Source organism: Alosa sapidissima, chromosome 18, assembly GCF_018492685.1.
Source record: "Alosa sapidissima isolate fAloSap1 chromosome 18, fAloSap1.pri, whole genome shotgun sequence".
In the NCBI taxonomy this organism is placed as follows: domain Eukaryota; kingdom Metazoa; phylum Chordata; class Actinopteri; order Clupeiformes; family Clupeidae; genus Alosa; species Alosa sapidissima.
The window spans coordinates 2,662,125-2,685,590 of NC_055974.1; the positions used below are offsets into that span (position 1 = coordinate 2,662,125).

General features: G+C 40.3%; 1 protein-coding gene across 5 annotated transcripts; it reads right to left on the reverse strand.

Moving 5' to 3' along the window:
• Nucleotides 1-5,265: 5,265 nt before the first annotated feature.
• On the reverse strand, nucleotides 5,266-23,169 carry LOC121690479 (E3 ubiquitin-protein ligase TRIM38-like). 5 transcript variants are annotated; one of them, XM_042071067.1, is made up of 5 exons: nucleotides 23,098-23,169; nucleotides 8,288-8,520; nucleotides 7,016-7,783; nucleotides 6,342-6,365; nucleotides 5,266-5,879 (listed from the first exon to the last, which is right to left on the reverse strand). In XM_042071067.1, the coding sequence occupies exons 2-5, from the start codon at nucleotides 8,439-8,441 to the stop codon at nucleotides 5,350-5,352; spliced, it is 1,476 nt and encodes a 491-aa protein (XP_041927001.1). In that variant the 5' UTR covers nucleotides 8,442-8,520; nucleotides 23,098-23,169; the 3' UTR covers nucleotides 5,266-5,349. The 5 variants fall into 5 exon arrangements, with proteins under 5 accessions (XP_041927001.1, XP_041927000.1, XP_041926999.1 ...); XM_042071066.1 differs by having other exon boundaries at nucleotides 8,288-8,535; nucleotides 23,098-23,164; XM_042071065.1 differs by having other exon boundaries at nucleotides 8,288-8,562; nucleotides 23,098-23,110.
• Nucleotides 23,170-23,466: the final 297 nt, after the last annotated feature.

Below are 23,466 nucleotides of genomic sequence, written 5' to 3' on the forward strand. Positions count from 1 at the left end.
TGATTGTCTTGATACTGTCATGCACAAGACTTTTTTTCCTATCCTGGACTCGGTCTTGACTCGGACCCGAACCTCTTTGGACTCGGTCTTGACTTGGTCTCGACTAGTCCTGGTCTTGGACTTGTCTTGGACTCGACAAAGGTGGTCTTAACTACAGCCCTGTCTGTAACCGAGATTTCTCTGAATTGAGTGTATTATAACTCTCCTGTAATTTAGATTTCTCTAAATTCAAACTGTTGTATCTAGTCTGTAACTGTGATTTCTCTTTATTAAGACCGTTGTATTTGTCCTGTAATTTAGATTTTTCTGAATTCAGGCTGTTGTATGTCATTTGCAACTTGGATTTCTCTGAATTCAGATCATTGTAACTGGTCTGTAGCTGAGATTTCTCTGTATTGATCTTATTATAACTGTCCTGTAATTTAGATTTCTCTGAATTCAGGTTGTTGTAATTGGTCTGTAACTGAGTTTTCTCTTCATTAAGACTGTTGTATTTGTCCTGTAATTTCAATTTTTCTGAATTGAGACTATTGTATATCCTATATAACCTGGATATCTCTAGCTGCTGACACGGATCTGTAGCTTATAATTTTCGTTATTCAGTTTGTTATAACAGTCATTTCAAATTTTCTGAATTCAGGTTGTTGTAATTAGTCTCTAACTGTCTTTTCTCTTTAACAAAGTTGTTGTATTTTTCTTGTAAAGTAGATTTCTCTAAATTCAGTTTGCTGTAACTGGTTTGTAATTGAGTCTTCTCTGTATTAAGATTGTTGTATCGGTCTTGTAATTTAGATGTTTCTGAATTGAGGTTGTTGTAAGAGCTTTGTAACTGAGTTATCTCTTTCGTAAGATTGTTGTATTTTTTCTGCAATTTCGCATTCTCTGAATTCAGAATGTTTCATGTGATTTCCTGCTTGGATTTCCCTGAATTCAGGTTGTCGTATCTGGTTTGTAACTGAGATTTCTCTTTAATAACATTATTATATTTTTCTTGTAATTTAGATTTCAGTCTGTTGTAACTAGCAGAGATTGTACTGTGCTTAAGTTGTTACATTTATTCTGTAAAGAGAAATGTTTTGAATTCAGGTTGTTATAAGTGGTCTGTAACTGAGAATGTTCTCTACTTGCGTTATTATATTTGTCCTGTAATTTAGATTTTTCTAAATTGAGGTTGTTGTAGCTAATCTGTAACTGGGATTTCTCTAAATTCAGGATGTTATAAATATCCTGTAATGTAGATTTTTCTAAATCCATTTTGTTGTAATTGGTCTGTAGCTGATCATTACTTTTCAACAGATTTGTGTAGCTTATCTGCAACTGGGACTTCTCTCTAACCAAACTGCTAAAATTGCCTTGTAGAATAACGTTCTCTCTACTAAGACTATCATAACTGTCCTGCTCTTTTGAGCACATTTTTCCTTATCTGTAATTGCTGTTTTTCTTTTGTTATGTCATCTCTCTCCTTCGACAAATCAAGATATCCTGTTTGTAACTTTGAAGTCTCTCTGGTCAGATTGTTCTTCATGTCCGTTAACTGGGACTTCTCACGTTTGATGGTGTTGTATCTTATCTGCAGCTGTTGGCATTCTGTGGTCTTGTTATCATACTCTGACAGCAGCTGCAGTTTCTGTTGGCATCTGGTCTGTAACTGTTTGGTCTCCATCAGTTTGATACTGACAACTGCCATGCCACAGAGCAGGAGATCACACAGCAGCCGTCTTCCAGGGATCTGAGAATGAGAGATAATACAGCAATATTAAGTAGAACCTTGACAACAGCATATCATGTAAACATCTCTGTTGTTGTTTGTGTTGGTAGACTTTACAATTCATTTTACAAATGTAATAAACCAATTTCCTCATTGTTTTCAATGTCAGACTCAAAGATCACCAAAAGATTATTTTTATTCCAGTTTTCCAATTCCAAGTGGCATTCTGCCCATGCTATGTGGGCATGTGCTCGTCCAGATTTTTAAATCTGGATCTTTTAAGTTTTAAAATAATACTTCCAAAAAGTCTCTGAATATGCCCAATTTAAGATAACTGTATTTTTCTATGGGAAGACTTAACCCCCCCCCCCCCCCCCCCCCCCCCCTAACTGTGCCCACCCAAACTTTTTGCTTTCAAAACATGCCTGACTAGACCACTCTCAAAGCCTGTTCTTAGTTATTTACAGTTACAGCTTTTCACAATATATTGTCTTGTATTCTTTCATCAAAAGGCTTCTTTACAGTACAGTATAGTTACCATCATACAACTTAAAAGTATCTTTTCTGCTAATTTACTTCGGCCTCATCAACAATATTTTATAATATTATAAGTGCTCACACATAGCAAACAAACAACAAAAAATAGCAAACAAATAGCACACACAATATTTACAATATCACAATCAGTATTACAAGGCCTGTGTCATATCATTTGTAAGCTTTATAAAGAAGAGTGATATAATTACAATTTATACAATACAATAACACAATAATAACAAATAACAATTTCATATCCACCTGAACATTGAGGAATTATACATTCCTGGTTACCTTTGGAGTTTGAAGACTTGCTAAGAGCCTCTCTGTCTGCTTTACATTTGCCCATAGAGGGTCTGTCGACTTCATTGGAATCGGCATGTGGATAGATGCCCTCTGTCATTTCCATTCTGCCCTCCTCCTCTTTACGGATCGCTCAATCTCCACTCTGTTGTGTGGAGTCAGTCGGCTTGTTAAGAGCAGAGCTGCAGTTTTTGGCACGTTTTATGCTCTTAGAAACAGAAATGGAGGAAGTTACAGCAGCTGAGAACATCAGGAAAACAGTGATCGTTCCCCCATTGGGCAAGAATTTGTACACAGTGGAGAGTTCATTAAAGGAGCACTGGACATGGGTCAAGTTCCTGAGGTAAAGGAAACCCTGACACTATGAAACGCTATTATGACATCATGAAATCTAAGAGGAGTCTGTCGGTAACACATTGGTTGATAGTGGATATCCTGTTGCACATCTCAAAGGTATTCACAAATGTATATCAAATTTGTACTCCGTTTCAGTTCCATGAGTGATAATCTGAATACTCCAGCAAGTCATCATCATTCAAAGTTGTTTGAAAATCAGCGTTCTTGTGTGAAAATAGCTATAATATAGTACAAAGTGAAATGTGAATGGAAGTAAACTAATTAAAAACAATGTAACATTGTGATTGTACATATAAATGCAATTGAAAAACCCTTGTAGAGCATATAGAGATGGGTAAATCTGCATTAGGAAATGTGCAAAATTATATATTGCTATTTTATATTTCCATTGTGCTACAATTACTCAGCAATTACTCTGCATCAGATTTGTGTGTGTGTGTGTGTGTGTGAGTGAGAGAGAGAGTGAGAGAGAGAGAATGCGAAGGAGAAGGAGAATGCTTGAATATACTGTACCAACCAACCGTCCTCCTCGAGAGACCATATTCAATCTTGAATGCTTGAATGTCATGTCACTTGCTTACTGATCAATATGTTTTGTATAGACTTACCACAGGTTACTCTATACAACCACAGGTGGCACTGTGGTAACTCTACACAAAACATATTGATCTCAATGGTTTATTTTGCCTATGTTCAGGGTGGAAAATAAAAAAGAAAGATTTGCATAAGACAAGTCAAATTGGTATCTTTAAACAAACAAATATGTCTTCTGAAGGCCAGCCAAAAACTCCAATAAAATTTTGATCAACTTTGAGGGACAGCTATGACCATGCAGGATCATCCAGACCAAATGTGATAATTTTGCTACCTACTATTCCTATTTATGTACCAGCATGCCACATTTGAGCCTCCTACATGGTTTAGTTCTTGCGCTATGGGCTTGTGAACTTTGACAAAAAAAAGAGGCTGAACAAAATCGACACCCCCCTCCCCCTGTATAACTGGCTGTATCTTGGAAAGTATTGATCTTAAAAGTCATTTTACAGTGTGTCTCCTGGATAACAAAGGTACACCTGGTAATTTTTTCAGAATTTTTTGAGACGTAAGTGTGTGGGCCCTGGTTGAATTGACGTGGAATAACCCACATCTATTGTATCATGGTCCCCCTCATTAACTGTCTCTTATCCAGCATGCCATTTCAGTGCAATTGATCAGGAGAAAACAGGAACAGGACGTCTGACAAAAGCTCTGCTGTAAACGATGTGCCACGTCACACCTCACACCAATGCTGTGCTCATTGCCGGTTAGGACATGATGTGATAACTTGACCAAATGTCATAACTTTCACTTTATTGAGTAATAACCCCAACATTCTGTAGTAGCGGAAGTTAGCTAACATCCCTTTCTAGAAACAACCCCCTGAATGCAATATGTAATACAGTTCCACATGTTTTGTAATAAGATAATATGATGGTATCTGGTACTCTGGGATGAATCCGGTTTTGGGGCCTTATTGAGAGCCATCAGTTGCCATGGTGGGGGTCGCACCTTAGGCCACTAGGTATTCTTTAAGTAGTCAAAAGTCTTCCCTTGGATTGGTGGAGCTATGTTTTGCCCCTCCTCTTTACCCCTTCCCCATTGGTTTTGCATGCTAACCCAGTTTAGATTATTATCAAAGCAATGACACTACAGGATGAGCTAGATACTATAAATACTCTACAGTATATCAAGCGCTTGTCACCTTCAGATAACATTAATTAAAGTGAAAAGAATTGAAGTGAGTTAGGCTGCTTGCTCTGTGTATGGTTGCTACGATCTACTGTCTTGTTATATCAAATTCATATTGAGAGAACCTTGGTGTTACTGATAGAATATAAATGATATATTGTCGCAATAGGGTTGTTACCATGAAGTGTCGGTCAATTAAAATTAGACATCACTATTCACTGACACTACTACTGACAATGTTCATTTGAATATGTTTTTAAGGTGTGAAAGACAGTTTGCAGCATTGTAATATTTCCCTATGATATTTTCCGCAATGGTTAACAACTTGTTATTAATAGGTGAACGATTAAAACATTACACATTAAAAAAAAACTTGTGAGTAAGGTTTAAACTTTCCTTTAATGATGATAGTGAATCATCTTTCTTTATAACATTTTTAGTGTATTTCAGAATAGATGAACATTACCTCTAGATGAACATTACCTCTAATTAAAGAAAGAGGGTCATATTTCGGTGCAGCAAAATACAATGAGGACAATTGTATTGTGGATACAATGAGAACAATACAAACAACAACTTCATAAATGTTTTGTTGTATTGACTGATAGACACTTTTCTAGAGGACACAAGAGGGAGTAAATGTGTTGTAATAGGAAGTAGATAGATACTTTATTGATCCCAAGGGGAAATTCAAGTCACAACATTACTAATATGAATTATAAAACACAAGAGACTGGGGTGACAACGCTCAGTGGAAAAGAATCGCCAGCATACAAGTAGGGATACATTTTCTTCCTGAAGGAGACTCCTTTGAAAGAGTAGACCAGAGCCCACATGTCTGCATCGTAGAATGAGACCAAACCTGCGTCATAATCCACAAACACCCCCACCCTTTCTGGGTCCTCTTTCAGGGAGAGGAGAACAGAGGGTGCAGCACCTGCCCTGTATGAACTGCCAGACCTCTTTATTATCCAGTAGCCATTGTTTGGATTCCTGCCTGAGGCTACTGCCCTCCTGTTGCAGGACTCTCTGACCACTCCCAGTTCCCAGCTCCTGCTCACATTGACCTGCACCTCATAATAAGATCTACCTGAGGAGAACCCCTGTGTTCCCTGGACAGCGTAATAAAGAAACCGCTTTGCGCTGTAGGGGAGATGCTGTCTCGTGTTTTCACGAATCACTTGTTTCCCATCAGCAGACAGGGTGAGATGGTCATCAGCAGTATCAGGATCCAGAGCCATTTCCACTGCAGGAGATGAAAGGCACATGCAGTGAGGGATGAATACCAACATAGGGCTTCATCTATACCCATGGACACCATCATCATAACACCATTTGACACAACTGCATAATCAATCAGACTGCATTCTGGGGAGCTGGCAGAAGCAGCATCATCTTGACCACATATGGGTCCTAGATCCAACTTGGGACCCCGGTCCGAATCTGACTGATGGTCATTTCCTGACCCCACTCCCATATGTCTTTCTCCCACTCATTTCCTGTTAATTTCAACCGTCTCAGTTTATGGTCATACTGGACTATTTGTTGAGTAACCCTAAATTAATGAATACATTGTTTTTTTTTCCCTTTCCTGAAGTAATGTTAACTTAATTCATGATAAGTTTAAAACTTAAGCACTTATTCATTGGTTAACAATGGTTAACAGATAACTGTTATCATAAATACACAAGTTGAGTGAAAAGAATACCTGCATACTGAGTAACATCCATCTCTGTGTGAAAAAGCAAGAAAAGATCCTAGATCACCACTGATGACATTGAGAAAATATTAAGATGTTTAAGCACAGAAACATATCAAATCAACATCACCACAGTCACTTGGAAGAAATTAGTGAAAATAATCTTTCATCTTTGCATTGGTAAAAATACTGACTTGGTATCTTGTAATGTATACTTGATAAATGGAACTATTGGCGTTGGTCCACAGACTGGATCCATGTTAAAATAGTAGACTAAAAGTATGTAATGACCCCAAGCCTAGGCCTATATCAGATCTTGCAGCAACACCAACCTAACCAACATTCCTTCAACAAAAGACTTTGAATTCTCCTTTGAATTGGTGAAACGGAACAATTTTAAATATGATTAATGCTGTTAATTATTCTCACTAAGAAATAATGTGCATACTTTATAATTGTCTCTAGACATATTCTGCAAAACTTTCTAAGAGTCCTCGTGAAAATGTTATTATTGATTGAATTATTATATATAAAGATATAAATTATTATTTATTGATTAAATGTTATTATCTCAATGTGAAGCACACACATACTGTACATATCTGTTGAAATGGAATTGATGCTCAGAAAAGACTGGTCTGATACAAATATGTGTGAAAATATTGCCGTATGCAAACACTCACTTGCTTCACAAAATCTCCTCAGTAGTTCGTCCTTCTCAGCAGCCGTGGTTAGTTCGTCCTTCTTAGCAGCCGTGGTGTTGAGTCTGCCCTGTAACTGGGACTTCTCTGAATTCAGGTCATTATAACGGTCTTGTAGCTGTGATTTCTCTGAATTCAGGTTGTTGTAACTGATCTGTAACCTAGATTTCTCACTACTCAGGTCATTATAACGTTCTTGTAGCTGTGATTTCCCTGAATTCAGGTTGTTGTAACTGGTCTGTAACCTAGATTTCTCACTACTCAGGTCATTATAACGGTCTTGTAGCTGTGATTTCTCTGAATTCAGGTTGTTGTAACTGGTCTGTAACCTAGATTTCTCACTACTCAGGTCATTATAACGGTCTTGTAGCTGTGATTTTTCTGAATTCAGGTTGCTGTAATTGGCCTGTAGCTGGGACTTCTCTCTATTCAAGTTGTTATATTTGTACTGTAACTGTGATTTTTCTCTAACCAGATTATTGTTACTAATTTGTAAATTAGATTTTTCTGTCTTCAGATTGCTGTAATCTCTCTGTAATTGCATCATGTCTGTCTCACTCAAGTGCTTATGACTATCTTGTAGCTGTGCTGTCTCATTTCTCAGGTCGCTGCTACTCGCCTGCACCTGAGAAGTTCCTTTCATCTGATTGTTGTGGCTGATTTTGGTCACTTCGAAACTGAGAACCGTGATGCCAGACAGCAGGACAGCACACAGTAAACCCAGACACATGGCTATGGTTTTCCAGGGTCCTAAAAATGAAAGAAAAAAGAATCTTAGAATTATCACAATGTTTTATTCTCTGAGTTGGAAACAAATAATGAAAATAATCTTTCATCTTTGCATTGGTAAATATACAGACTTGTTTAAGAAGTCAGTGCATTATTTTAACTCATCTTCTGATCATTGCCATGTTGAATTATTGCCACTAACTTGTACAGACTTAGTCAAGATGGCGGTGACCGCAACCAAACACAAGTTTTGAAGCTTCGGGTTCAAGAGTAACACCAGTAGTTCTCACTCTCCTAATTTCTTTCTGCCCCATTGAGAGTCATTTATTGTATAGCAATGGCACTCACACAAAGTAGATTTAGGCTTTATCAAGATTTACAATACATCAAAAACCGTAGAGTTAGTAGAGCTGCTAATCACTGAAAGAAGATCTGTCCAAATAACATTTATAAACTTTATAACAATAGCCAATCATTTCTTTGTTCCATTGACAAAAAAAGACATTATTAGCATTTTATATTTACCAGAATGTTGAGGATTTGGGCCTTCCTTCCTCTGTCCAGAGTATGGAGTCTTGATGTCAACCTCAGTGGCGTCTGCTTCTTCATATTGGTCTGAAGAGGGTCTGTTGACTCCACCAGAGTCTAAAAGTCGATAGACACTCTGGGTCATCTCCATTCTGCCCTGATCTTCCCTACCGGCTGCTCAGATTATCATGGGATCTTCTTCTCCAGTCTGTCATGTGGAGTGTGTTGGCCTATGAAGATCAGAGCTGCAGTGATTTGGCACATTTTATACTCTAAGAGACGGGGATGGAGGAAGTTGCAGCAACTAATATGAAAACATCAGCAAAAACACACTGACACTTAATAAACCCCCAAACCTTCCCTCCTGCTCTGCTGAGGGAGAATCAGCACATATAGTTCATGGTAAAATACAAAATGGGTTACACCACTGCCCTGTGTGTGTGTGTGTGTTGAGTTATTTCATGCATTTTCAGAGCCGTCTTTTCTACCAAATACTGTCGGAATGGAAAAAAAAAAAAAAAAAAAAGGTGTTATCCTCCTAGTGATAGCGCAGCCAGCCAGGGTGCTACAAAGATATTGTGATACTCCGGACACTCTTGTCACATTCGAGGGAAACTTCCTGTACTTTATTGAAGCCAAGTAAACTCTGTATAACAAAACGAGTTGCTGTTTTAGCCACAACTCACACATGCAACAAGGCATTCACAACCAACTCTCTCGAACCCACACCACACACGCACCTGCGCACACACACCAATACCCACACGCACGCACACACCTGTAAACTCCACCCCCCAATTCCCCTAAAAGACACACAACAATTTAAGAACTGAACAGGTAACAGAACAATTATCACACACAACTCGCAATGGGAGCAGCATTTAAACTGTGTCTGTGCTTTTCAAAATGTCATTACAGGTGTTGTGCAACATGAACAGGATCCTTATGAGACACCACTGTGGGCCCTATTGTCGCGACTCAAAACCCGGCGCAAAACGTATTATTATACCAACGCAAAGGGTATTCCTATCGTACACTCGAGTTTTTCGCCATGCCCTTCTCTTTTATAACACAATGCGCTCTAGGGTGTGGCAATTAACAACCTTACACTATCTAAAAAGCATTACGCCACTGACCAAGAAAAACCTGGTCAATAGCTAATTAAGCAATATAGCACGTGAGAGTGGGATTGGTCATGGATATTCCCACGGGTGTTGTTCGGCCGTAGCCACGAGGAATATCCATGACCAATCCCACGATCACGAGTGCTATATTGCTTTTACACAACAATTCCACCACAAACTAAATAATCTGAAAACACCCCATTATTATTTAAAAATGTTTATTTCGACATCGTTCTTACGCATCAAAAAATAGTTCCCTTTCAATAGACAGTGTCTTGGTTGCTAGGTAACCAACATTCCAGATCCCTCCCCAGATAGCAATTTCCTTTGGGCCGGATCCGCATAAAAGCCTTTAGATCCGCCTGTAGCGGACATACGGTATCTGACTGTGGGCCAGGTCTACTCCTGATACAGGTTTCAGCTCTGCTAGCAATGCTGTTTTATCACCGGTTTACAGATTTGTCCCAGGTCCAATTTCCGCAACTCAACTGGAAGTCAGGAGATGCGTTTAAAATACAAAACACCGATTTGGCCCAAACCTGTGATACGGATATGAGCCGAAGGACCGTTTTTTCACAGCAGACCCAGGTGGTAATGATATTAATTAAGGTAAATTGCTAAATTAAGCAGACCCAGGTGGTAATGATATCAATTAAGCTAAATTGACTGTCCTTTCCCTACTTCATTGTCAACTGGCTGCTAAAGAAAGGTATTTTGGAATGGCACAAATTTAGAAACCATGGGGGTGCACTATGTTCCCATGGCCACTTCATTTCTACAGTAAGGCTGGAAAAGAAGATATAGTTGGCTCAATATTGATCATATGTTCGTTTCATTATTTTTATTATTACCTAGCAGTGGTAAAAGTAGTCAATTGTTGTTTGTGTCAGATCTAACAGTGCTATGAAACAACCCCATATTCTTGCCACGCATGCAGAAGTCCAAGCAGTAATGTTAATCAAGGATCTTTGGTTTGCTCACTATCAATCTTTTGATATGATTTGCCAGCCTGGGGTTGACTAGGACAGCCCAACTTTTCAAGGTAGTATCTGCTTTTTATCTCTGTTGGTTTATTCAGAGACAACAACAAGCAACCGAGCGATTGATAACTTTACTATTATTTTCCAACAACAACAACTAGCTTAACTTAAACAAAACAGCCATCATAACTATTTTGGAAAAAACAGTGATAACGCTAACAGGATCACTGATGATAAAAAAACGAGTGTAATTGTGACTTAGGCTATTTGCAAAAAGGAATAAATGGCTAATGTTTATTTTGTGTTGTTTCAGATTGACTATGGAGATGACTGAGGAAGACAGCCTGAATATCGATGGGAACAGTGGAATTAACACGACTTAAACTTTGTCTGGGATGGCACTTCTACAGGCAGGTTGTTGAATAAAAAAAATAATAAGACACTTATGTGTAACGTTTTTTTACCCCCCTTGTGTTTGTAGCCTAGCTTATGTTTATCAGTTGAGCTGTTGGGAAAACGTTACGAACTTTAGCCTGGGTGAACCTATAACGAACCTGTTAGCAAATGTGTAGCAAACAGATTTTTCAGGATAATTAGCCCTAATTACCAATCACATTTCACATGTCAAATAAAGCCGGCTGATGTCTGATAAACGGGTCCGTACCACACACAATAAGCATATGATAAACAGATCTGGAACACGTCAGTAACACAGACTACCATACGGAACTGGGCCAGTCTTAGCCCTTATTGGTACCAGATCCGTCAAACGGATCCAGACCAATTTTGGACCGATGTGCGTTTGGACGCCGGATCAGGTCCATTATGCAGATCCGTGCCGGACGTTGTGGTAGGTGTGGCCCAGTTCCGTCCCAGTGTATGTTTGCTATCTGGGTCATTACAGGTCTTTGTGGTTTTTCGTGTCTTCGTTGAAATCAAAGATTCTAGAGCGCTCTGCTCTAGAATATTTGGTTGAAAGAAATGTTGAAAGTCGGGCTGAAAGCACATTCATATCTAGCTTTGCTGCATGCATGTTACAAGGACGCTGGGCCATGTCATGTAAGGCAAAAAAACGAAAAACATACTGTAGCCTACATTGCAGAACCACTCAACTTTATTAATTTATGGTGAATAAATGTTACACTACTGTGCACAGGCCCATATGCTTTTCTGACGTGACGATGCTAGGACGTTAGCAGCGGTTAGCTAACTATGCTAACATTAGTTATCTACAAGTCTCCTCCAAGTGACAATCATATACACAATGCTGGCAATGCTGAGAACAATTAGCATCCTCGTTTATCTGACTTACATTGAGTTGACTGTGTGGCTTAATCCACAGATGTGGTGAAGCACTGTTTCGTTATGGTTTGCTAAGGAGTAACCCATTGCTTAAAATAGTGGAGAGCTGGGATATGAGAACACATTGTCGAATCTTCGCATTGTATTGTGGAGTGATGTATTATTAGCTGTGCAAAGTCTGAGTTGAAATGCCCAGGGATATTCCAACTCATGGAACGTCTCTCGACCAATCAGAAACAAATAAATAGTTCCATAGAAACAGGGGCGCAGCTACCCATTTTTTGAGGGGTATGCAACAACAAATTGGCGCCCCTACCCCCACCCCCCCCCTCCCAAAAAAAAAAAAAAAAACACTATTAGTGTAAATTATTATTTTTTAAGAAATTCTGCCAATTTGAACTTGAAGTATTGTTAAATGGTGCTTTGTCAGAGAGTCTAAACGGTTCTCATAACGTCCTTTTGCCAGCTGTTGCTCACAAAGGATAAGGCTGATCCAACTCTAGCCTTTGTTTGCCACATTATCAGCACAATATTAAGCTATTAATATGCCATCTCATTTTCCCTCTTTTTTTATGTTTAGTCCCCGACAGCTTTTTTTGCTGTATCCATCTTTTTCCATAGACGAGTACCTGCTCACTCAGCGCTCACGGCGCCCCCACTCCCTTTTCTATGTCAAAATTCTATGATGGAATCTTATGAGATAGGGCGCCTAGCCTGTCCTCTAAAATTTTATTTAACATTGAGGAAATGCAGAAATGATTTAGAAACTTACAACATAATAATAATATAATATAATATATAATATAATAATAATAATACATTTGGTATATTCTATATGTAGCTAACATATAGAATATACCAAATGTATTATTATTATTATTATTATTATTATTTTACCATCGCTTTGGTGCCCCCACGGTGCTGCGCCGCATATAGCACATACCCACTTTTTGCGCCACTGCATAGAACCCAATTGTTGTATAAAGGCGCATATGAAGCACACCTGAAGACGCACTGTCACGAGATGTAAGCAGCAACTCCTCTGCAGGGTAAATGTCTGATTTTTATTTAGTCATTCGAACATTATTGGGGTGTGGTGTTTTTTCAGTGTCGCTTTTTTCAGGCTACGTTTTCGGTAATCCATTGTCAGTCAATAGTGAAAGTAATTAACTGTTTTATCAATGACTATTGACACCACAGTGAAGTTAGTTTATATATATTAACTTTGCCAATGAGTTCAAATAATAGACGAGTGCAGATGCGTGTAGACCAGTGTTTCCCAAACTTTTTTTCTGGGGACGCACTTTTTAAAAACGGCAGACCATCGCGACCCAATTCACTTCAGATCTAACATGCAACCACCAAATACTGCCCAAATTGTTGATGTTTTAGGCCATGGCTTCTCAAACTTTTCTATGTTGGGCCCCTTCAAACCATTCTACAATGGATTAGTAAAGATCAGAAAAGAGTTTTAGGGGCCGTTTACACGACGCCGGTTTTTGTGAAACCGGTGAGGTTTAGTTAACGGTTCCGCCTTGCGTGTACACAACGCCAGCAGTTTTGGAGACTGAAACCGATAAGTTTTTGAAACCGGCTTCCGAAGTGGGAATTTTTGAAACCGCCGGCTAACTTGCTGTGTAGACGCATGTAGGTGCAAAGCCGACAATTTTATGACGACATAGCCCCACCTCTCAACTCAGCCACTGCACTCAACCTGACACGCTGCTTGTCAAAACATATTAAAATGTTTTTTCTTTCCCCTGTCATGATTTATGTGCACAATAGCCTATCAGCCTTTTGTGGCTAAGTTAGAAGCACACGTTAGGTTAACTTAGTTAAACATTAGCTTACTGCATGTTAGTGTTTTCTCCAGTGGTGCTCAGACCTAATGCAATGCGTAGGCTAGGCATTTGAAATTTCACATAGCAGTCACATACCTTGAAAATGAACTTTATTAGTTTAACAGTTGAATTGAAAACCGAATTGTCTGTAGTCTCCTTATTTCATGCGACTGCTTAACCCATTCGCGCTGGATGCTGCATGACGCAACATTCTATCTCCTGCCTGATGCTGCATAGCGCAACATTGAATCTCCCGCTGGATGCTGCGTAGCGCAGCATGCTTTTTATTTCATGTTTCTAGGTGCTACAGAGGCTTAGATATTAAATGTTGGTAGACGTTGACAATTTTTAGTATGTTTTCAGAAAACCCTCAGGAAATAAGGTTATTTAGTCTAGAATGCCAAAGGATTCTATAGGCGTTTTTAGCAGGCATTTTAAGAGTAAATGGGTTAACAAACTGTTTCAACAATGTTTTCTTCTACACGATTCACGCGAATTAAACGTGAGCTTCTGCACGGCCGGCGCCATCGACCATCACCTGACATCACCATCAAATCAGAGGATATTTCAGAACTATTAACGTGGACAGCTCCCCTTAACCCTTTAGGCGCCAGAGGTTTTTTTCCGAAACGTTCGATTTTGACATCTTCATTTCAAAAGGCTATATCTTAAAAGTGATCAGAGATAGAGACTTTCTATAAATTAGAGAAATATTAAGGATGACCCAAAGTTTATGTAGAGATTAAATGTTTATATTTAATTTGCATATTATGACGTCATATGGTGGCGGCCATCTTGGATTATAGAATTTTCATGAAAAGTTGCATGTTTGAATGATAAAATGCACCATTTTCCCCCCCCAAAATGTCCCTCACCTTCTGTATGCTATATTGGACAATACTGAATGCTCAGGTAAATAGTAAGTAGTAAACAAACTGTGTAAATCATTACTAATAAATGGCAGAAACAAACCAAATGCATGTAGCGGTAGGCTGGCCTTTTGCTGTAGAAATTTTCAATTTTCTACATACAGTAGGCACTCTGATTCCATGTATGGGGCACATATATATTATTCAGATGACACACAAACACAAGTAGACAAGACCTGTTTAGTTCAAAAGCTCACTTGCCACGGCAAGGCACAGATCAGGAGTGAGATGACGAGACAAGACAAGAGACAATGTTTGAGACAATTTTTGTTGTTTTTGTTTTTTTTTGTTGTTGTTTTTTTCTTAGCTGACAAAGACACACACATCACAAGGACATGAACACACAAAAAAGAACACATAGTGTATGTCCTAAATGGTCAGGGAAATAGATAGCAAATCAACAGTGTAAATCATTACTAATAGGCTAAATGGCTGACATTTTTTTTTTATGTAGCAGGCTGTAGAGATAATGACTCCCTATCCATACCGGGCCGGCATTCCCATCATCTTGTGATAGACTATGCATGGCCTAATGGCTCCCCTGCCCCCACCTCTGCTCCTGCTGCGAGCAGCATGGCCAGATCTGCCTCCCACGTGCGCCGAGTGGAGAGAATTTGCGCAGCTCGGACTAGGCCTACTGTCATTCTCATTGCGACTCCCCACACTGCCTCTACGTTCCCCCCCTAACTGTCCTATGAGCACTTCGACCTCGTCTAACATACCCAGTGGCATTAGACAAAGGCTCCACCACGTTACTGTCGCCGCGATTGTGGAGAGGCACACAGTCAGAAGACAGAAGCTAGCGCTACATGGACATTACCTCCAGCCTCGTTCGCCACACCACTAACACCCTGCTAACTTCCCGATGAACACTCCGACCCTGTGAAACATTATTCCCACCACTGACATTGGGCAAACGATTCAATGTTTGTGCTTGGTGTAAGCTAAACTCTCACTTTGTCCAGCTGCATCATTGCAAGGCAGGGACGCATCTGAAGCCTCACTAAACGAATAACCGTCATTTTCTGAAGGCAGATATTCCCCTTCAGAATCAGGGTCCGCGAATAGAAGACCCAACACTTCATTTGGGGTAAACGTTTTTGATGCCATTAGAGTTAATACGACGATAATCTAATGCAAATACTCGCTGACGTTGACAATATCGCTCTGATAAAGTAGCTCACACGCACACTAGCTCCGGTATTGCACGCACTGATTCTATGCAGCTGTAGCGCGAAAGTTTTGTTTAAAGCATGACCTTTTTTGGACTCGGGGATGACGTATGACATGTCTGCCATCTAGTGGAGTGGAGGTCGAACGAAATATGGCACCCTATTTGACTAAATCGGCCGTTTTATTCAGTACCGCATCTTGTCGAGTAAACTCGACCGTGGCGCCTAGAGGGTTAAGAGCAGCTTAAGAGCAGTGCATGCGCGTTCACGCTACGAGCATGTTCGGGAAACAGTCGGAAAAACCAAACGAACGATCGTAAGATGAATCGTAGAAAACCCTCTTAAGACCGTGTCTCCGTCGTTATCGGGAAACTGGGCCCTGGGCGCATTGTTCAATAAAAGAGAAGGGCATGGTGAACATTTTGATAGATAGGAATATGTTTTGCGTTGTGATAAGAATATGCTATGCGCTACGTTTTAGATCACCAAGATAGGGCCCAAAGTATTTTGTGTCAATTTCAACACACAATTGGGTGGCTGACCCAAGTTTAAAAAAAAAACAAAAACAATATGTACCTGCAAAAAATGTTGTTTGTTTGCCTTTTTTGTTAAATAGCTGAAATCTCTCTTTCACCTTTCACCCTACACAATTGCTGCCTTGTAATTCTTGACACAAAATTGTGTTGTCTCCATCATTTTTTAGAGTGAATGACAAATAGAGTGAATGACAAAATAAAGGACTAATACATCACCATGTGATGAAACAAACTGATTTCATGTAATTTACTATGAAGCTGGCGATCAATCGGTTCTACCTAGCTCGAGTTGCTGCGGCCAACAGTTGAAAATGAAAATGAAATGAAGTTGAAAATGAGGGCTCAAAAACATGCCCCCAGAGTGTAGCATTGTAGCTGCCTGTAAGCTCTAGCTGTTGGCCACAGCAACACCAGCTAGGTAGAACCTATTAATTTCAATTTTTCCATAAACCGACAGTAGCATGTGACCTTGAGAAACAGAGATCTATGTGAAAAATCGCCAGATTTCTCCTTTAAATTAGCCTGGCTAACGTCAGACCTCATCTCATTGAGATGGGGTCTGGGACATTCATTTTCTCGTATTTGAAATGTGGTTTACGAATGCCCAGAGCCGTTTATTGGGCGCTACGAATGTCTATGAAATGCGTCTGTACGTAGCACATAGCGGCTTCGGTGTGTCGTCATCGTCTTGCTGCCCTCCCTCCGTATGGGATTGGCTCCTTCGTTGAGGTGAAAACGAAGTCCATAGAATCCAGGCTGCCTATCAGCGTGAATAAAATTGCGCGCAAGGCAGCATGGGAAAACCCAGGCTACCTTTAAATGGCCATTACTTCCTGAACAGCCAGCTTTATTCTCTCACCTAAATACCTTGTGATAATAAAATGGTTATCAGAGACAGGCAAAGGTCAATTTGCACCCCATGGATCAAACTGAACATGCATGCCGCAGCCTACAGCCTACTCTACAAGTACAATCATACAGTAGCCTACATTATTTGAAGGGGGTCATCTCGACAACCTTTCTGCACAGAAAAAATATAATCTAAGTGTAATTAATCTTATATCAATATCAAAAAATATAATCTATACTATTGTTTTTACTATGAAGAGACTTAATTAGTGCTCTTGAAAGATCATTTTGACTTAATTTAAGAGTTAAAATAAGAGTTTGTTGATAAGATGTTTTTGAACAGTGGACATGGGGCTGTGGGACCATTGGGCTGTAGGAACATAGGCACGCTCCCGTGAACATGACAGTTGCATGGGATGATTATTTCTCAACATTGAACTCATAGAACAACGTTGTAGAATAAAAATCTACTATCAGTTATGCTGTGGATAATTCAGAAAGTTGTGGGACAGAGAGTTGTTCACATCACCTTTTGGTTGATTTTGTTTACAACAAAAAGGCTGTTTGTTTAGATGTCAATCAGAGCAGAGTTCAGCCATTAAGGAGCAAAGTTAAATGCTTTTAGGTAAATCTCTTCACCAGACACCAGGCAACGTTTTCGTGTTAATTAATCATCTTCGTAAGTCGGTATGGTTAAATGACTCATTACAGGGCGAATGAAGACTCTCTCGCCCGCCCCTACTGCCTGTAGGAAGAATATCCCGCTTGCAACTTCGGTGTATCCTACCTGCGACCTTCAGTCTCACAAAGTCTCAGACATCGCAAGAAGCAAGATTAGTATATACTCTTTTGATCCCGTGAGGGACATTTTGGTCTCTGCATTTATCCCAATCTGTGAATTAGTGAAACACACTCAGCCAGGGGCGGACCTGCCATTAGGCATGGTAAGGCAATTGCCTGGGGCCTCGGCCACCAGGGGGCCTCGTCATCCCCATATCGTTTTTTTTTTTTTTTTTAATAAATGATCACTGCATCCAAACAATATATTCTAATCCATAATAAAGATTAGAAAAAATATTTTGCCTCATGATTGCTCATAAACTCATCATAAAGTCAAATGACTGCAGTGCAGGTCCGCTTCCTGTCACCATAGCAGCAACTAGCTAGTTTGAACGAGGTCTTGGTGAGGTGTGGAGTTGAGCGATTGACAGCAGCCATGAAACGTTTCCAGAGTGGAAGTGATAAACGAAAAAGAAAAAGGGAGGAGGAAGAATTTAGAAAGAATTTGGCTAAATTAACCAACTTCTTCCAGTCGAAGAATTCTTCCACGGAAGAAAGTAATTTGGACAGTGATGCAACAACATCTGCAACATCTGTTGAGCTGGGTGGTGTAGCTAATGCTAGCTGCAGCAGCTGTGGCACTGATGCACCACCACCAGCAACTTGCACTACATATTCTTCTACTGATGATGATTATGATGTTGATCTAAGTGAAACAGTCGTGAGGGACAAGATCACTGTCACTGCCGAAGTCCGCACAGGTGCTGTTGGTGCTGCTACGGACACAGTAGCAGAAGCTTTGGGTGCAACGAAACCAGTAACGTGAAAAGCCCTAACACGATACCTAGCACTACAGTTATCAGTGACGACCCTGCATTATGGCAAGACACCGTAAGAGATGCAGAGCGAGTTGAAATCGTTAAAAAAGGCCCCGTGTAAATTAATAACTTTGAATTCCCCAAAAATGCAGATAAACCACCCAGAAGATTTACGATTGAACATTATTACATGACCATGAAAAATGGAGAAAAAATAAACAGAAAATGGCTAGTTTATTCGGTCAGTGCATACGCTTATTGTTTTGGATGTCGGCTTTTTGGAAGATCGAACACCTCATTTAGTTTGCACTCACACACTCACTCTCTCTCTCTCCCTCTCTTCTACACATAGCCTACATGGACAGACTCTCATACAGTACATAGCTACATAGAGTATATTCACACACAGAGACGCCAAACCCCTAGCCTACACTTTCTCTGTCTCTCTCTCTCTCTTTCACACACACACAGACAGACACACACCATTCATAGTAATACTTTCAAAGGTTTTTACTACTGTTCTTGATTGTCATCAAAAAATATTTGTTGTATTTGAGTATGCCTCAGCGTCCCATTATTACAGAATAAAGTGTGTTTTAGTTTTAGGGTTGTGGTGTGTGTGTGTGTGTGTGTGTGGGGGGGGGGGGGGGGGGGCGGGCTTGGAGGGGGTCTCTGAATCCTTTCCCTTGGGCCTCAAAGTGTCCAGGTCCGCCCCTGCACTCAGCACACAGTGAACACACAGGGCCAGATGTACGTACATTTGCAAACGTAGCGGTATCAGCGTCATGGACACGCCGCAGACTGCGAACGTTGTCAGACCCAAGTTTCAGTCGTATTTATCAATAGTTTAATCCTTAGTGTAAACTGCGCCTTTCTCTGCCTTTCTCCGCCCATAAACGCAATTTACGAACATCCACAACTGAATGGCAGCGCCTATACAAGCCCAGTTGAATGAAGTAAACTGATGACAACATTAAAAAGAATCAAATACGTTTAGCGATCATGAAATAATATTATACATGATAACAGGGGCGGACTGGGACCAAAAATCGGCCCTGGCATATTTGGCCCAAGCGGCCCTCAAATCGGTCGCGCACACCTAATTAAATACAAAATCTTTGCATTAGGCCTACCCTTAAATATGCATATATTTCCAACTGTCATGGAGCACTGAAAGTGATGTAGCCTAGGCCTCATTGACTGATCAGAGGTAGCTATGGAGCACATGATCTCCATATTCAAGTAGCCTAGGCTATACAAGCAATTATTAAAGAGTTTCTGCTTGAATTCAAAGTATCATTTCAAATTATTCAATAGGCTACATTTAAACTATACAATGCTCAACTGACAGCAGCACCAAACAGTTACTGAAGCCTATAGGTGTAAAGAGCTAAATTACCTAGATTGTCGTAGACGTGAATCACTGTAGGACAACTGAAACAACACGAAATAAACAGGGCTGTTTCTGGAAATATTTTATTCCTGTAGGCTATACTACATTGCTGGTACATTTTGGAACATTATAGCTACATTAACTAATTATCTTTAATGTCTTCCAGTAGCCTATCGTATAGGTTACTGTATAGCTTAGTTGGCTTGTGCATGAATATGACTGATGTTTTGTAGCCTACATTTCCGTCAGTCTACAGTCTTTTAGGCCATCTTTACCATGATAACCCTTCCAAGATAGAACCCTTTCGACGCTCTACTTTGAGAGACCAACCACCACTCATGTCATCGATGTTGAATTTTGGGCGTCTGACGGAAACTGATCAATCTGACCAACAATTAACATCGATGTGACACTCTTTTGCTATCCGGGTTTGCAAATCATTCATTTAGAACATTTAAGTTGCGCTATTTGTTATTATAATCACAGCACGGCCGTACGTTATCATTACCATATCATTACATTTATGCAATTTATAAGTCATCATAATCATCATCGTCAGCATGGCATATCACACATAGCCTACCTGCTCCACCACTGAGTTCTTATCATGTAGCCTCAACTAGGCTCCACCACCTGCTCACTGTCCCTCTGCTCTGTAGCCTACTGTATGCTTGCTTACATCCTCGTTCAAACTCAATGAACTTCAACATGTTGCTGACATGCTAGCCTACTTGCAATATTGTATTTTTGAAGCTTCTACATTAGTGTTACTTGCACTATCGTCACTACCGGCACCCGCCGCAATTTCGTGTAGGCAACTTCGACTAACTTTTGATGCGCTCACAGAATCCTGGCTCTGAGCCAAAATGCGAGGGGTGGCGCCTGACCAGGGCTTGAAAACGAAATTATTTTTCAAACGTTCCGTTCCGAACGGTTAAGGTAGGCCTATGTTTAACGTTTTCGTTCTTGCATGCGTTCCGCCACCAACATATCGGTCCTGAACCAGTTCGGAACGCAAAATATCGTTTGTTCTTAAAGTTCCGGCAGTGTTTGGCGGGCCTATCAAGTCTATTTTTGTGGACTTTACCTTAGAATAGACGTAGGCTACTCATTATTTCCCCTTGATTTAGCCTATACCGTAGCTATGCCCAAAAATAATAAATCACAGGCGGCATCCAAAAACATTTAGATGGGCTATCCATCCCATAGCCTACAGACTTACTGTAGGCCTAACCTATGCCTATAAATAATTTCTTATCAAAAATATTTCTGGATACGTGCTAAACTCCTTACCTGGTTGTAGCCTAAGTTTTATCCATATGGAGATCTTCAAAGGCTTGCGCTATAATTCCAACCCTGTTTATAAACGAACCTGTCTGTTGCTGACAAGGCCTATCTCAAATTTCCCGTTTAACTCTTCTACATAGAATAGGCTATAATTGCGCAAACATTTCAAATCCCGACTTTAAAACGACAAGGCGTGGACAGGCAAAATAGGCTATTACGCATAGGCTACAAACAATTTCCAAATCAGTTTCAGTAACCTACGCTACGAGCTGGCCTAAGATCCGAAGTGGCAGACGGATAGGTTACATTACAACAGCAAGACAAAATATACACATTTGGACCAAAGGTCTATTTATTTGTTTTTTGTTTTGTTCAAACTGCAGAAATCAAATTATTAGGCTGTTATTTAGAGAACGAAAAAAAAAACGTTATTAACCGGTTTTGTGGATTTCAGAATAACGTTTCTGTTCCGGAACAGTTGAAGACCATTTTGTTTTCGTTTCCGTTTCCGCTCCTCGTAAAATTCCGTAAAATTCCGTTCGTTTTCGGTTTTCGTTTTCGTTCCTTGAACCGGTTCGGAGCCCTGCTCCTGACGTGAGCTGTTATTGGATCAGTCAAGTGTCAATATGGAAATGTAACCAATGGGCCGCTGATTGTGCATCCTTTGGGCCGATCGTTTGCCAAAATGATTAAATTATATATAGCCTATTCTATCGGCCCAAAAGGTGCGTCGGCCCACCGGGAAAATGCCCGGTATGCCAGATGGCCAGTCCGCCCATGCATGATAAGATGTAAACAAGCAGGGAGATAATGAAGATCAGTAGTTCTACTCAAACTACGTGTGCACGTAGGCTATGGAAGATTGGTCAAATCTAGCAAGTAGGAAAGTTTAAGTGAATGACGTGAAAGTGAAAGTAAGACATTTGAATACAAGAATACATAACTAGGCGCTATTTACTCTTCCCCTCCCATCTTTTTACGCTAAACTCCCACTTTCCCCTGGATCCTCCCAAGAATGCATATGCATAACATGACAAACGCAATCTGCCACTCTCAGCTCCCGCGACAGGCAGTTTGCGCTTTTACATCATTGCGGCCTGTTTGTACATACCTCGCAATGATTTTACTGTACACGCACATTGCGAAACAAATACGCCTGAAGTGGGCGCAAAAGCGTTAGTACATCTGGCCCACAGTGAGGTGAAGCAGTGAGCTGCCTGCTACAGCGGCGCTCAGGGAACAGTGAGGGGTTAGGTGCCTTGCTCAAGGGCACTTCAGCCATTCCTGCTGGTCGGGGTTCAAACCGGCAACCCTCCGGTAGTCTGAAGCGCTAACCAGTAGGCCACGGCTGTGACGGCTACCATAGTTCTCAACAAGGCAGCGCTTGAGACATTGGTTGCTCAACTCCTAACCACTAGATGGGAGAATTTCTTACACAGGGGGGCTTTAACATGCCAAAAAGTCAGACTTTTAAACGTTTTGTGTTTTTGCTACGATAACAGCATTTCAGACTCTTGGCACTAGATCCTTCAAAATAGCTCCCATTTGTGATTTGTGCATTATTGGCATAATCCTAACCGGCTTCATGAAATAGTCACCTAGAATGCTGCTAGATTAATGTTAGTGAGCAAAAAGCAGTGAAGAAGTGCTCGACATGTAACTCCCTGCCGGACAGCATACCACTTATCTGTACTCATATGTGATATCACTGCTATATCCTTCCTGTAAATACATTGCAGTGTGCTACACCCCTGAGAATATTACATGTCAATTTCCTGCAGCATATAAAAGCTTACCTCAGGGCTCTCACGTTTTGAAGTTTTGAAGTTTTGGAGTGAGGCATTGGCACAGTGCCACGCCCCCTCCCCCCTGATCGAAGTACATGAAAGTCCTACGTCTGCTTGAACTACTCGTGGCACCACGCCACCTCCCCCCGATCAACAGACCCACCCTCCCCATGTCCCATCGACCCAGCTTCATGAGAGAGCACAAATTCCATTATTTCAAACACACTGTTTTATTTATTCTAGAACCCTATAGTAAATAATAATAAATAATAATAACATAAATTATAATAATAATAATTTCACACAAATGGGCCCTTTGAACAGCAGTGGCTCATTATGCTCTAAACAAACAGAAAACAACCAAATGAGAAAAAGCAC